A 15,718-nucleotide genomic window follows, 5' to 3' on the forward strand; every position below is an offset into this window, starting at 1 on the left:
GCCATGCAAGAAAGTATACGTTTTGCTTCATCAGGAGATGACATTAAGATATGGGATTCCTCATCTTTGACTGTGCTGGAGCAGTTCAACCCACATACGTCTCTGCATCCCGTCAGCTCTCTGTGCTGGGCCAGCAATAGTATCCTTTACAGCTTCAGCCACAATTCTGTGGGTCCTCTGCGAGATGCCACTGCATTCCATTTGTCTTGCAGTATCTGTAAATGACAGGCCTGATTTTGGACTGAACTGTGTGAAAAGACTCCTCTGTGCTCTTGTTCTTTGTGCTGAAATGATTTACAAAATAAACTCGTGCTTGTAAAGGCTTCTGAAGAAGCATATCCTCCTTTAGGAGATTAACACACGTTTAATGGTGATGTGCCTGGATGGTCAATCAACTGTAAAACTTATAAATTTTTTTTTTTGTTTTTTTTTTCATGAGTTGATTACATTTATAACTTTCAAGGCAGTGCTTAATTTATTGAGAAGACTGAAAACACCTCATTTGCTGGTGTGGTAAAATTCTGTATATAGGGAGAAAAAACGTAATGTAACTGTAATCTGCTCTCACCCCTTACTCTGTAGGCAGAGGTTAAGCATAACTGGAAGGGCAGGGAAACAACATCTGTGTATTTTTATACATACAAGTGTGCGTGTGTATGTATATGTGCTGTGTCTATATACACACACATATGTATATATCTATGTCTGTTGCTAAGCAAACTTCAGTATAGGCACTCTGTTTTGTCCTGCTTTGTTCTTTTCTTTACCCCTGCCTCCAGAGCGGAACAGAGCATCCTGCTCCATATGCTTGTTAGATGTAAAGAGTTGAGTTTCATTCTGCATAGTTCTTTAAGCTAAAACATCTTGAAATAAAGAAATAGCAGTCACCGCTCTGCATACCATCCTTTTGTTTGGACTAGATGATCTCAGTGGTCTTTTCCAACTTAACGATTCTGTGGTGTTAAATCCAGCCCAATAAGCTACATTCTTAATAAGCAAATACAGAATCACAATGGGTATTAGCCTGAAGACATAGAGGATGCAGATCTGAGTGATTACCCAAATAGCTTGGAGTAGGGTGCAGGGCCAGTTTCCTTTCTCTCTATTTGTATACTGGAGGCTTTTCTTAGCACTTTAACCTATTCGGTGCAATTAAAGATATTCTTTTTCCCCCCTTCTCCATGCAGAAAGAGACAAACTAGCAAACGTATTCATTGTACTCCAGGAACAATATGACAAACTGGTTTAATTAACATTTATCATGAGCAGGACTTCTCATTCAATTCTTTCTCTCTTTCAGTTTGTTCTGGTAGCAGCAGCAGGTGTCTCTCTGAACTCTAGCGCTAAAGGAGCTTGTATTTGGGGTGCTGGGGTTAAAAGGGAACGCAGGCTGGGTGAGCTGCCTTAGCAGGGAAGAGCTCTTAAACAATATCTGCCAGATATTTCTCCTCTGAAAGAAATTACACTGCTTTGTATTGGGAAGCAAGAGCTGCAAACACTGCGAGAGCTTCTTAGTGGAAGCTCATTAATTAGCCGTGTGTTTCTATTTCTAGGGCCCTTCAAGGTGAAGTACTTCAGCTTGTTTGGCCCACCTGCTATCTGTTCAGTAAGGAGGACTCACAATTGCATGTATTAATTGAAAGTATGATACGGTTATGATCCATAACTTGTCACTAAGATAGCTTCCTGGTCAGTGCTTCAGCTGCTGGGGATAAAATCGCTGTGTCAAGCTGCAAAAGTAAACCTGTTCCACTTTTTGAAGTAGCTGAAGGAGTAAGTATGGTGTGTGTGTGTGTGTGTGTGAGTGTGTGTGGTGCGTGCACATGCTGTTTGCATCTCATCTCTTCTGCATGTTGATTATCAGTTTAATTTTGGTGGAGTTAAAAGTTCAGAAGTGGACGTGTGGCACTATAAACTCTTCAGGAAGCCAGACTTGGTTTTGACAGGCTTACTCCAATGGCTTTTTGTGTTCTAAACCATTCTAATTGTTCTCCTTATTGTTGTGCTCCTGGAAGGTGTGCAGAGTGGCTTTTAGGTGTGCAGAGCAAACGCTTTCAGAGGTGGACGTTTTGTTGTGGAGATTCAACCAAATCTGATACAAACCCAGTGCGATCATTTCCAGTGTAACCGTGTCAATCATTAGGTGGACTTGTGTGGGTTTTTTTTCTTCTTTACTTCAAATCTCAGGAACTTAAAAGTGAATTTTCAACGTGATAGAACTGAATAATTTGTCCTTGCTGTGGGTCTATTGCTGAGATTGACGTTTTTTTTCCCAAAAGCTGCCACTTCAGTGATTATTTTAAAAAGAGGCACTTTGTGGACTTAGGAGGTTTGCTGCTTTAATATTCTTTGTCATGTTTTGGGAATGTGAAGTACATTACATAGACAACTTCTTAATATTCCGAGGGCTTATTTTTCCCCAAACTTAGCAGTTTCTTTTGAAGAATCTCTACCCAAATAGGAATCTGTGATTATACTTGAGAGAGCTCTAATTTAAAGGGAAAATGCATTTTGAAGGAAAAGATACTCAAATAATTTAAAATGGTGAAAGGAGAATGTAGCATTGGAGAGTTTATTAATTAGAGTATTCAAACATTGAAGTATATTGAACATATGTCCAAATTGGGTTGGATTTGAAATGCTTCGTGTTTGGCAATGACTGTGGTGTCATCAGTCTGTGGATCCGTCAGTCTGTGGGTCCATCAGTTGGTGGGTTTGTGTATTCATGAAGATGAAAACACCATCACTGTGCTTATAAGCAGATTTGAGGAAATCTCTTAATTAATGTACAATTTTTTCTTTCCCTCCTTCCCTGTCAGGCGAAACAGACGTGCGTGAGCTTAAGTTCCAGTTCTTTGTATGTTGCCAGTGGGGGCCTCGATAGCACCGTTCATATCTGGGATCTCAAATCCAGAAGGGTTCACCGTAGCCTTAAGGTAAGCTTGACTGGAGAAGGACTGGAGCTTACATTGAGTGCACCCTCAGCAAGTTTGCTGATGACACCAAGCTGAGTGGTGCGGTTGACACAGTGGAAGGAAGGGATGCCATTCAGAGGGACCTCAACAGACTTGAAAGTGGGCCCGGGTGAACCCGATGAGGTTCAGCACAGCAAATTGTAAGGTTTTGCACTTGGGCCAGAGGGAGCGGTCCTTGAGAGCAGCCCTGCAGAGAAGGACCTGGGGGTCTTGAGGGATGAGAAACTTAACACGAGCCAGCAGTGTGCTTTTGCATCTCAGAAAACAAATGGTATCCTGGGCTCCATCAAAAGAGAGGTGGCCAGCAGGGACAGGGAGGTGATTGTCCCTCTCTACTCTGCCTCTGTGAGGCCCCGTCTGGAATACTGCGTCCAGCTCTGGAGCCCCAGTACAAGAAAGACAGGGAGCTGTTGGAGAAGGTCCAGAGGAGAGCCACAAAGATGATCACAAGGCTGGAGCACCTCCCCTACGAAGACAGGCTGAGGGAGCTGGGCTTGTTCAGCCTAGAGACCTCATTGCAGCCTTTCAGTACCTAAAGGGAGCCTACAAACAGGAGGGGAATCAACTCTTTCAAAGGATAGATAACTGCAGGACAAGGGGAAATGGTTTTAAGTTGAAGGAAGGAAGGTTTAGGTTGGATGTCAGGGGGAAGTTCTTTACTGTGAGAGTGGTGAGGTGCTGGAACAGGCTGCCCAGAGAGGTTGTGGATGCCCCGTCCCTGGACGTGTTCAGGATGAGGTTGGATGGGGCCCTGGGCAGCCTGGTCTAGTATTAAATAGGGAGGTCGATGGTCCTGCAGGCAGGGGGGTTGGAAATTCATGATCCTTGAGGTCCCTTCCAACCCTGGCCATTCTGTGATTACATGACCTCCAGAACTTGTTGGCAGTTGCGATAATATACTTTCTCTGTCATGGATCTGTAGGTTCAAGTTCATAGGTAGAAACTAGAATGTCTGTGTGTCTTAAAAAACAGGAAGTTAAATATGTATGGTAAATTGCAAATTTAATAACCATGCTTAACTTGATGACTTCAAGGTAGAAGTCTATAATAACTTATGTTGAAATTTTCAGAATAGGCTTCCTACTTTGAGAATTTATATTCTCTGGTGTTTTTCCAAGGGCTGTGTTTTGGGTAACTGCTGCTTCTGATACTTCAAACCAAGAAGATGCTTCTTTGTTTTGTAGAATCACATGATGGTTGAGGTTGGAAGGGACTTTAAAGCTCATCCATTCCAACCCCGCCAGCTCAGGCTGTCCAGGGCTCCATCTGATTTGGTCTTGATGCTTCCAGGGATGGGACACCCACAGCTCTCTGGGCAGCCTGTGCCAGTGCCTCACTGCCTTCTGAGTAAAGAATTTTCCCCAAACATCTAACCTGAATTTCCCCTCTTTTAGTTTAAAGCCCCTTCTCCTATCACTGCTTGTAGGATACTGTACTAGAGCTAAGCATGACTCAGTAAGTGAAATTGTGAATGCAAAACTGGTGGCTGTTTTTCTCTTTTTAACTGATCTAATATGAATTCTCTAAATATTGCTATAATATAAAAAATATTATAATGTTCAACTATGCATAATTTGATGATCCCTTCAATAGATGATTTGCCCTCACTTAGGACCACAGTTAAAGATGCTGTAACACTGCTATGATTTTTTTTAAAAAAACTTACGTTTTGTTTCTGAATGTTTTGACCTTTTTCCTCCTACCCTCTTCCACAGGATCATAAAGATGAAGTTACATGTGTTGCGTATAATTGGAACGATTGCTACATTGCTTCTGGGTCTTTAAGTGGTGAAATAATCCTACACAGTGTTACCACCAATTTATCCAGTGCTCCCTTTGGTTATAACAGCAGTCAGGTAGGATCTGTATTAATTTACTGTTGTGTGTGAAGCTTAAATTTGCATCTAGTGTTTAGAAATTTGAAGTATGTATTGAGAGCTGTACTACATTTTCAAAAGCTGCCAGAATGTTCTTGGTTTGGGTTTTTTTTTTTTTTTTTTTATGTTTTTAGCAGTGCCTTAATTGGAAGGAAAAAAGCAGACCTCTATTTATTCTAGCCTTAAATAATAGGTATCATGGAAGTCCAGACTTAGGAGGTGTAATGCCAGTTTGCCAGTTCTCCTTAGCACAGGTTTGCCCTTTCTGAGTCAGGTCTGGTTCCTTGTTGTCCTTTCTCAACTCTGCTGATGTTTTTTTCTGGAACTGCAGTGAGTTCATGTGGTGATTTTGGTGCATCCTTGTACTCTTGCAACGGTCTCAATTTCTCTGTTACTTCCACGACTGCATACCACATGGAGTTCCATTTACACCCTGGGATTACCCTCACAGACCTGGGATTCTCTCTAGCAAGGAATTCCCTCTCCCTTGCTTGTGTTATTTTCCTAGGGACTTCCTACTACCCCAGCTGTAATGCAGAAGCTCCAGTGCTTCTGCAGGAGGCTTACTGATCTTGAAGACAGTACACGGAGGCAAGAGAGCAGCCAGCACTTTAATGAAAGGGTACTCAGGGTACCGGGGGCAGCTGGCTGGTAGTATCTCCTCCTAATTTTGTTACTGGTGGTGCTGGCTGGTAGGGTGCCTGCCCTGGGGTTTCCCCCTGCAGGTTGGGGTGGCAGCAGGCCAGCCAGATGTCCACACAACCCCTCAGTGCCGTGGCTATATATGTATGTATATAGCAGCAGGAGACAGTAAAGCATCACAAATCAGAGTAAGCAAGGTCATTTGTAGAAAGCAGCAAGACTTGTTTACAGTTACAGAGCGGTTTCTCACAAAGAAGTTTCTTCTAGCTGTGTGCAGAAGCTAGAGGCAGTTTACTTGCATTCTCAAGTTAATGTGAGCTCTTTCTCAGGGCTTGTCACCCATTCAGGCCACGATCAGTATTTTTCCACTCAGGAAGTACGTTTACTTTTATACTGTTTACAGCAGATATTATTTTCTAGGCTCTGCTGCCTGAAGAACAAACTTCTGTGCATCTTAAGACTGAACAAAATATAGTCAGCTCTACATACCAAAGCAGGATTTCAATATTCTACTCAATGTCTGTTGTTGCCGTGAGCAAACTAGGTAGCCTGGTTTCTGATTTATCCAAATTAATCAGATTTACAACTGAGCAGAGCCATCTGTACAGGTGATGAGAATGTAAGCCTATGTTTGAAAATAATACATTTATTTAATCTGGAGATTAAAATTGCACAGCTGCTCACAGAGTAAGATCATTGAGGTTTTATATTACCTACTTAGGTACTTGAGTGAGATTTTTTGAATGACTAGTTTAAAGGAAAACTGTGAAAGACAAATAGAAAAGTGTGTGTTCTGTTGAAGGGCCTTGGTAGGGTTTCAACTGCAATTCTTTTTTGCAGACTCAGAAAATATTGCATTATTATTGAGTATCATTAGGATATCAAGGCTTGGTATCAAAGCGTCGGCAGTAGTGAAGGAGCTCTGTTGTCTCACTGGATGTTACAGAGTGAGTTCTTACAGTGATTTTTAGCTCAGGAACAATGAAGGTGTTGTGCTCCTAACATTTTTTTCCTTTTTTTTATTGAGCCACTTTCATAGAGCCAGTGTGGGGACTTTTGTAGTGGGGAATACTGAAGTTGTGCCATAGTGTTCTGCTACTGCAACAGCATTTTTTAATCTTAGATTGCAGATGAATAGGAAGTGAAATTTTTCTCCTTTCTAGCCTGAACAATATAACTTGAAGAATGTCTTATGGCTTTACAGCATCACAAAGATTGTGGCGTATTTCTGTTGAAAAATCTCCATTAAGTTCAGACCCTACTTTCAGGTGCTGCAGTATCTTTGATCCATCACCATAGTCTCACACTTATATTGAAGCAAAATTGTACTTCATGCTTGGCTTGATCTTAAAAATCCATCTGTCTAGTCAGTTCATTTTTCTGATTTGATTGTTGCTGTGAAAAACACGGATGTGGGACAGGGACTGCAGGAATATCCACGGGTAGATTAAAAGGCTGAGATGAATATCCAGAGTGGGGATTGTTCTGCTGGTTAGTTGGAAAATTAAGTTCTGGTGAGGATGATTTGCATCAACCTGTTTGATAGATCTCTACTCTTTCCACCAAGAAGTGATTAGGAGCAAGTGATGCAGTGAATAGCTATTTTGGCAGATGAAATCAAGAGGCCTACTGCAAAGCTGAGTGACCTTTAAGATGGCTAAAGATCTCTGAAGTGTTAAATCAAAGTAATTGCGAGCACGGAGCTACCGTTCGCTTTCTAAAGGGCCTCTAACATGTTTTAAACCAGGACAGTTCTTTGATTGCGGTCTTAATTTAAAATGGAATTGAGTTGTAATTTTGTCATGTGATGACTGCTTGGGTGTCCTCAGGGTCCTTGTGTTGCTTAGGGTTGATCAGATTATCTCATGTCCTACTACTGATCTCCGTTCTTTTGTGCAAAAAAGTTTTATTTTTGTTGGGGAGTTTAATTGATACTTGCAGGGGATTGCAGGATTCATTGCGCAGTGAAGCAAATGCATGAAGACTTGTGTAATTCCCTTAAAGAAATCTAAAAAGCCTCTACTTGATTTATAGTTCAGGGGCACAGTTTTCTGAGGGTGAGCTTGAATAGATACACGGTGTTTTGTTCTGCTTGATCTTGGCGAAGCTGTCTGGCTTATTAAGGGTCACCACTCCTTAGTAACTTTTCTGCAGTTGGGGAATGTGAGGTCAGACTAACCTTATAAAATTGAGCTTGTCTCTGTTTGATTCCATGTGATGGAATGTAGTTGCCTTGCCAGTTAATTTCTGTAATTGTGTGGACTCTACAAGCAGTAGAATAGCCCAAGGTTGCAGTGCTTTCTGTGACTTTAAACAATACTCTTTTCAAATGAGTCTTGGCCTATATTCTATTAATTGCTTTTGATTTAGAAACATCTTTGTGCTTCCTTAGAGCTCAGTCCTTACACCGAATTGTTTGCAGATCCCATAATTTGTCTTTGCTGTTGGTATTCATTAAGACTACCAGATTCTTATCTGCTTGCTGTTGTGAGGTTGAATTAAAGTTTGTTTTGAAGCATAATGATTGTTCAAGTCTGCGCTGCCTTGTGCTGTTCTCCTAGCAACAGGATTTAGTTTAGCTGTTTGATCAGCTGGCTGAGATGTGATGAGTTTTGGTCACCTCGGATAATGAAATAGCCTTCAGCTTTTTAAACTGTCAATTGGGTTTACAGCTGCCTTCTCGCTTACAAGGCTCACTGAGGTGAAAGGAGGTAGTGTAGTTTCTTTATCTTTAAATGAGATAGTTGATAACACTGGAACTACTTTGTGTTTACTTTTGAGTGTGTCAGTTGTTTTTCAGTGGTGGAAAACCCTGAATGCAGGCAATCCTGAGCAATGGGATAACCATTGTCTGAAGCCTGGTCTGCCTGTTTTACTGTGAGGTGTGAAGTTAAATGTACTTCCATTTCCTGCAGAACGTCTACTTCAGTCACAGCTAAGGCAAGAAGATGTGTATGGTTTGTGCTGCATCGATTGGTAGTGTTCTGAAGAGGGCTTTGTTTTTTCTTTGCCCGTTCAGCACCTTGTGCTAAAAACATTTATGGAAGTTCTGTGCATGCAGAATTCACAGGAATCACCAGGAACTGTACTTGAGTGCAGTGAAGCTTTCCTCATATCTGCTCTTTTCCTTGTAGCCTTGGCAGCTTTAGCTCCCGAAAGTGGCTCTTAACAAATCACTGCTGCATTCTAAATAATCTTGAAATGAATTTTCCTGCTAGCTTACAAAACAGACACCCACTTCTGTTCAGCAATATGCTTAAGTGTGTTTGAGTTTCAACCACAAATTTAAGCCTTCTGTTTCCTTGAGTGTGGTTTAGCAGTTGCCTTAACGCCAGAGAAGCTTGAAGCTTGTTGTTGACCTGATCAGTGACAGTGAGGAGTGAATGGGAGCTTTCCTCACACCTCACACATCTTCTGTCAACAAAAATTGAACTGAAACTGCTCTGAGGAAGTTCGATGACTTCATGAAAAGCATGAAGTGGAGATAATATGGGAAGGGTATGTCATATGAAAGACATGAGACCTGGGCTTGAGGAGAAGGAAAATTAGGAATGAAAATGGGAGGCTTGAAAGGATTTCAAGGCAGGTTTGAGGAGAGCTGAGAGAATAAAAGTGGTGGGCAGAAGGATGGAAGAAGGCAAACATGGAACATGAGCAGATGCTGGGGCAGTAAGGGAGGGATTTGAAAGTAAGTTGGAGAATTGTGAGGGATGGAAATGTGTCCCATGTAGATCATGTAATTCATTTACTCTATGGAGACAAATTGAAAGATGCTAGTAAAAAAATGTCTCCACCATGTCTAGTAGTGGTTCATGTTAACTGTATCAATTCATACTCTGTCTTGCTTGAATACACAGTTGAGGGCATCTCTTCGTTGTTAGGCACCTATGCTTCCAGTGTGACACGCAATATAAGTGCTAGAAATGATGCTAGAGGCTTCCAATCCAACAAATATCTCCAGTAAAATGAAGAGAAAAATAAGATAATGTTTAGTACAGTGCATTGTGATGAGGGTTATGCTAGAAGGTAAAATAAGAAGTTGTGACAGTATACAAAAATCCTGAAAGTTCCCAAGGAAAAGGACCTATTGACCATAAAACTGCCAAAAAGGACTTGAGGATGGCAGCTGGATGAGCCAGCAGCTCTTGCAGTCCAGAAAGCCAGTTGTACCCTGAGCTGCATCAAAAGCAGTGTGGTGAGGGAGGTGATCCTGCCTCTTTACTCTGTGCTGGTGAGACCTCACCTGGAGTACTGCTTCCATCTGTGGAGTCCTCAGTACAGGAGAGACAGGGACCTATTGAGTGTGTCTGGAGGGACGCAGAAATAATCCAAGGGATGGAACATCTTTCTGTGAGGACGGGCTGAGGGAGTTGGGGCTGTTCAGCCTGGAGAAGAGAAGGCTCCAAGGAGACCTGAGGGCAGCCTTTCACTATCTAAAGGGGGGACTGTAAGAAAGAGGGGGACAGGCTCTTTAGCAGGGTCTGTTGTGATAGGACAAGGGGAAATGGTTTCAAATTAAAGGAGGGGAGATTTAGACTGGATGTGAGGAAGTTCTTTACAGTAAGAGTAGTGAGGCACTGGCACAGGTTGCCCAGAGAGGTGGTGGATACTCCATCCCTGGAGACATACAAGGTCTGGCTGTAGGCTCTGAGCACCCTGATCAGCTGTAGGTGTCCCTGCTCATTGCAGGGGAGTTGGACCACGTGGCCTTTAAGGCTCCTTTCCAACTCAAATGGTTCTATGATAAAACGGCAATGAGCAACCAAAACAAGAGGATCACAAAAGATGTGCAATCTAAGATGCATCAGAAGGCTGTTTGCGGTATGCAAAGGAACTGTTACTGTGTTTGGAGAGGCAGTAGCAAATGTTTTCATGATCATAAGGAATTTTTGATTGTCCATTTTCAAGAGATTCAGACTGGAAATGTTGCAGGGAGACTGACGGATGGTAACTAGGAAGAGCTTAAGTGTGATGCTATTGCTGTCACTGCAGTGAATTTAGTGCAAGTGAGCCATAAATAAAACTGAGCTAGAGATTGAGTATTGTAAGTTAATATTAGTGCAGTGAGGTTTTGAGGCATCTTCTGGAGCAAGATGGTGAAAACAAAGTACTTATCTGCTTCTGAAATACAGGTAAGTTCATATATTACATTGTCTAGTGATAACAAGGCTTCATGTGATTGAGACTGACATATTATCCAGTTTCAAGATCCTAGCCCATATGATGAAGTCTCCTGCAGGACCTTCATACTTGCCTAATCAGTGAAGGGGAATTAAACTTAACAACTTCTTTAATGTGTTGACCTCTTATGTACTCAAAATTAAGAAACTTTTCCAGTTTTTTTTTTTCTCATCCATTGTTTTGCTGATCAGGGCACATGCTGCCCAGACAGTAAAAAAGGGAATTATAATGCAGAACGAACTTTACATTTGTGTGTGTAGAGTGGACAGCCTTTGTAGAGTAATTTAGCTTAACATCTGTATTTCTAATGCCTGTGCTTAAAGTAATTCAGTGATGTCTAATGGTATTAAAATTTGTGTTTGTTTTACAGCCTATTCGACATTTGAAATACTCATCCTTTAAGAAATCCTTGTTGGGCAGTGTTTCTGACAGTGGAAATGTAACTCTGTGGGATGTAAATACTCAGAACCCGTATCGTAATTTTGAAAACACCCATAAAGCACCAGCTTCAGAAATCTGCTTTTCTCCAGTAAATGAGTTACTCCTTGTAACTGTAGGTTTGGATAAAAGAATTAATCTCTATGACACTTCAAGTAAAAAGTGAGTATCTTAAAGACCTTTGATTTTTGTTGGACATGAATGTTTTATGAGCTGAAAAAGCACGTCCAGCTATGACGTTAAATATTTAATTCAGGTTGTGTTCAGAGTGGTTGAAGTGGTTGATGCATTACTGTTGGAGAACCTGTTCCAAAACCCTTTCTGTTGTTTTTGTTTGTTTGTTTGTTTGTTTGTTTGTTTTTAATTACAATGGGAACTAATTGAAGTGCTGCATGAGTGACCATTTGCAAGTACTTAACTGTGGGCTTTTCTTATTGCTAGAGAGTAGTTGGCTTCTGTGGTGGCCAATACAGCCTGTGAGGACCACCTGGGCTTAGCTTGCCTGCTCTTCTAGTTTGCAATACAAGACACAGCTGTTGTAAGGTGCACAGAGCTGCTGAGCCTTAAATATGGACAGGGCGTTGGATGAAAAAGGAGGTGATGGGGCTATAAAATAAGAGAATGGTGTAGCAAGTGTTTTCACGGGACTTTGATTTTAGTGTGGAGTGTGCTGTTAGTCTAGCTGAATAAAAGCAAGTGTTTGGCCGTAGCTTGGATGGCTGTAGTAGAAGGATTCAAACATGGACCTGAAGTTGTTCCTAGAGTGAGGAGGTTAGAAGTGACAGACCTGGGCAACTGAAGGATATATGCAGTGTGGTTGCTGCTAGAAATGTCGATTGCAGTAAATCTTTGTGTCAAAATGGTTGCTTTGAAGATGAAATCTTTTGGAGCACATACAGTTCCTCATTGGTTAAGCTTCAACACTTAGTATGTCTAAGCCACTGTTCCTCAAGGTATTTCACTGAATTTGTTTGGCACTAGAGGAGTTCAACTACTGACCTGTGGCTGTATTCTTAAAGCTGTTTTTTAATAGGTACTGTGTTTTGAACAGTCTAATCGTAAAATTGACTCTGTGATGAAGAAGTCTAAAAGCTTTTCTCCTGTTCTTTCTCCTGTTTGAAGATTACTGACAACAATAATAGCAGATCATCCTCTGACAACAGTGAACTTCATGCCTGATGGTACTACTTTGACTATAGGAAGTTCCCGGGGAAAAATCTGCCAGTATGACTTGAGGAAACTGACATCACCAGTGAAAACAGTTATTGCTCACAAAGGCTGCGTGACATGCATACGTCTTCAGTTCAGCAGCACTTTTTCCAAGGTAAAAGCCAAAAAAACCCACGAAGTACCCAAACCAAAAATTTTCCTTTTTATTATGCAGTGTGTAGACTAATAAAAGCAAAATGTAAGCTTAAGATCTGAGAAATGTTAGTAATGAATTCCTAAGCATTATAAGTGCCAGCAAAGATGATTCATACGACGTGGAAATAAGAGCTTTATAAATCGCTCGGTCTCATGTGAGCAAGGGAATGTTAATGACTTTTTTTTTTCTTCTAATTTTCAATGTAGAGATGAGCGAAACTTTAATCTTAAACTTCCTGGTGTGAATATGTTGCCGTTGCAGATCAGTCTGTGGCATCCTAAATGGATTTGCAGACAGTAGCACAAAGATCTGTACTAACCCCTTTTACTTAAGGGGAAGACACACAGCAGCCCAGCTTGAAGTATTTTGCCTGTGGAGAACTTGATTAAATAGTATAGAAGGCTTAAGAGGTTCTTCCAAGACCTAAGTAGGCTCTACTTGATCCAAAAAACACAAATGCCAATTCACTGGAGGTGGGAGAGAATGTTTGAAGTGTATTTTCTTTTTAACTGCTCCAAGACTTTCTTCTTCTTCCAGCTTGCTTGCTGCTGGTGTTTGACTATCCCATTGCAATTTCTACTAATAATGTAATTTGTTGTTTTTCCTATGTCTAGGCCTAGGATTAAAATTGGCTAGTACCAGTTCATTGTCGCCTTCAGTTCTATTGCTGTTCTCTTGCAGATCCATACAGCGTTCATATAATAATGCAGAAGTACTTTCCAATGTTCTTTGAAAGTACATTAAGATATATATATATATATATATATATATCATAATGATATGTATATCATAATGTAATTTCAAAGAACGTATGTACACATATATATTTGTTAAGGCATGTCTCCTAGGTAGATTTTGCAAATTGAACTGATTTTAGTGTTTTGAAACAGAAAGAATATTAGCTTATATTTTTACTTCAAATTGAACAGATAGTAACTTCTCTTACTTTGTTCTTTTTTTTCCTCAGGCTAACCTTAAGGGTTCCTCAAGTAAACCTGTATCCAAAAGAACAGAAGTCAAAGCTGGTAGTAATCTTGCAGGAATTCCAAATACTGGCCTCAGAAATCTAGCTTCTCAGGCATCAGCAGTTATTTCCTCCCATCTGACATTGACAAATGAGAGTAAAGGGGGAGAGGTTCTTCAGGATAAAACAGGTAGCTCCTTCTTCCTACTCTTATAAATTATATATTTGGTATAATGTGGAAGATAGGAGGAATATTTCATGCTTTGACCATTACAATAGAAAAATTACACTGAGGGAAGGGCATTTACTTCAAAGAAGAAATGTATGTGCATGCACATCTGTACCTTCTTCAGCTTCCCCTGCTGCATTGGACAGGCTTTGAGACTGTGGGAAATGAACAAGGTTCTACTTTAGAAACTCTTGCTTCAAGTCCAGAATTATAGACTACTTGTATGTGTGTAAGTATTAAAGGAAAAGTTCCATGATGACACTGTGGGACTCTTCTGTGTTTTGCTTTCTTGCAAACTAATACTTTGGGTCACAAAGTCTATATGGAATGCAGAGGTAATGATTTGCAATTCTGTTAATAAATTGGAGCAACAGACCTCATCAAATAACTAAGGCAAACACATACACAGGCAAAACAAAACAAACCCACGAAACAAAAACCCAAGTGAGAACTGTGCTGTATTAATCCTATGTCACACGATAGGAAAATGTGAAATATAGTTACGAGTATGATTAGTTGTATAACTGTTCTTGCTATTTTTGCTTCTGAAATTAACAAGTATTTTTGGTAAGAATTCTAAGTGTTATTCTCAAATTCTGCCACTGTGTGGAATGTACTCTTAATTTTAGTTAATTCAGGAGTTATTAAAATATGGTCACATCAGTAACTGTTAGTTTGATTCTTGGAGATTGCTTAAGCTGTTTTAAAGCAATAGCACTTTTTCCACACTTTTTAAATAAGAAGAAATACATTTAAGCAACACTAATTAGGCAATAAGCCACCGCAGTCCACAGGGACATGTATTAATGACCTCCCTTGGGCATGCAGTGAATTGTGAGGTGAAGTAAAATGATTCCTATGTATTCAAGAAATGTTGCTAATCAACATTACTGCATAGTGTGGAAAATTTTATTTAAGTTAAAAAATTCATAGTTTATTATCTCTTATTGCCACTATACTTCGAAAGCGTGATGACTGTTACTCTTTAAATAGGACCATTCATAACAGGTTAACGTTTGAAGAAAATAAAGGTTTATCAAATAAAACATGTTTTGTGAAGTGAAGAAATTGTAGTTAGGAAGATCATAGAATCACAGAATGGCCTGGGTTGAAAAGGACCTCAAAGATCGTGTAGTTTCATCCATACAATTATACTTGGATCACTTGAACAAGTAATCCCATACAGAAAGTGGCTATAGGTTTATGAACTGTTTTAATTTTAATACAGTAGGTGCTAAATAAAGCTTTTGTATTTATAGGCTGTTGATTTGTAGGAGGTTTATTATTGTATCAACCAGCGCTAATGCATTTTGCGTAGGTCTCAAGCAAAATAAAGGCACTGTTGGAGCTGAGAGCTCAGTGAGGGTGGAGTAACATTTTGCTTATACTCCCAATCCAGTTTTTAAAGCATAGTAAACTGTGAAAAATATTTGCTTGGTTATGTTAGCAGTTCACTTCACTGCTCTGTGAATTCCCAGTTGAAAAACTGTAGTTTGAATAATTACTGTTTGGTGTTCCTTTTTTGTTTTTAAGATATGTTTCTGTTCTGCAGATGGCTGTCCATGCTACCACGTGTCTGAGAGAGAACTTTTTTTTTTTTTCTTCTGGACTGGGGCAGGAATGGGTCTTGGATGTGGAGTGGGGATGGTCTAGGGAAAATTTCTTTTATCTGCAGCTGTAATTCCACTCTGATTATCTGATGTTAGTAAGCAGACAATATCCTGCTGTTAGGTAAGCTTTAAGGTAGATACTTCATGGAGTTTCCCTTAATGGCCAAACTGAAGCAGATTTCCTTTCTTGCAGAATCAGTTCAAATGTTGATATTCTGAATGCGATCACTTTTTCAGCTGAAGCTGCATTTGCTAGCTGTTTCACCTGTTACATCATAAATGGATATGATTAATGAATCAAGTTTACCTGAAATGAATGTATTATCCAGTTTCACAGCTTTTCCTTTCTTTTTAAAGAGAGAGAGATCAGCTCAATTTTTGTTACTAAATATCTCTCAGTCATATTACTGCTATCACATATTTACTGTGGAGGCTT

The 15,718-nt window shown here is 40.2% G+C and overlaps 1 protein-coding gene across 2 annotated transcripts in view; it reads left to right on the plus strand.

The window, feature by feature from the left end:
• Window positions 1-15,718, plus strand: part of NEDD1 (NEDD1 gamma-tubulin ring complex targeting factor) — a 23,897-nt gene continuing 8,179 nt past the window's right edge. The window contains exons 1-7 of one of the 2 annotated variants that reach the window (XM_085223538.1): window positions 1-139; window positions 1,683-1,773; window positions 2,820-2,936; window positions 4,691-4,831; window positions 11,046-11,275; window positions 12,236-12,437; window positions 13,447-13,633. In XM_085223538.1, the coding sequence (XP_085079664.1) occupies window positions 51-139; window positions 1,683-1,773; window positions 2,820-2,936; window positions 4,691-4,831; window positions 11,046-11,275; window positions 12,236-12,437; window positions 13,447-13,633 (1,057 nt within the window). In that variant the 5' untranslated portion in view covers window positions 1-50. Of the gene's footprint in view, window positions 140-1,678; window positions 1,774-2,819; window positions 2,937-4,690; window positions 4,832-11,045; window positions 11,276-12,235; window positions 12,438-13,446; window positions 13,634-15,718 lie in introns of both variants that reach the window. The other variant, XM_085223530.1, reaches the window with a different exon arrangement.

This window comes from Meleagris gallopavo, chromosome 1 (genome assembly GCF_905368555.1).
Source record: "Meleagris gallopavo chromosome 1, MGAL_WU_HG_1.1, whole genome shotgun sequence".
Classification (NCBI taxonomy): domain Eukaryota; kingdom Metazoa; phylum Chordata; class Aves; order Galliformes; family Phasianidae; genus Meleagris; species Meleagris gallopavo.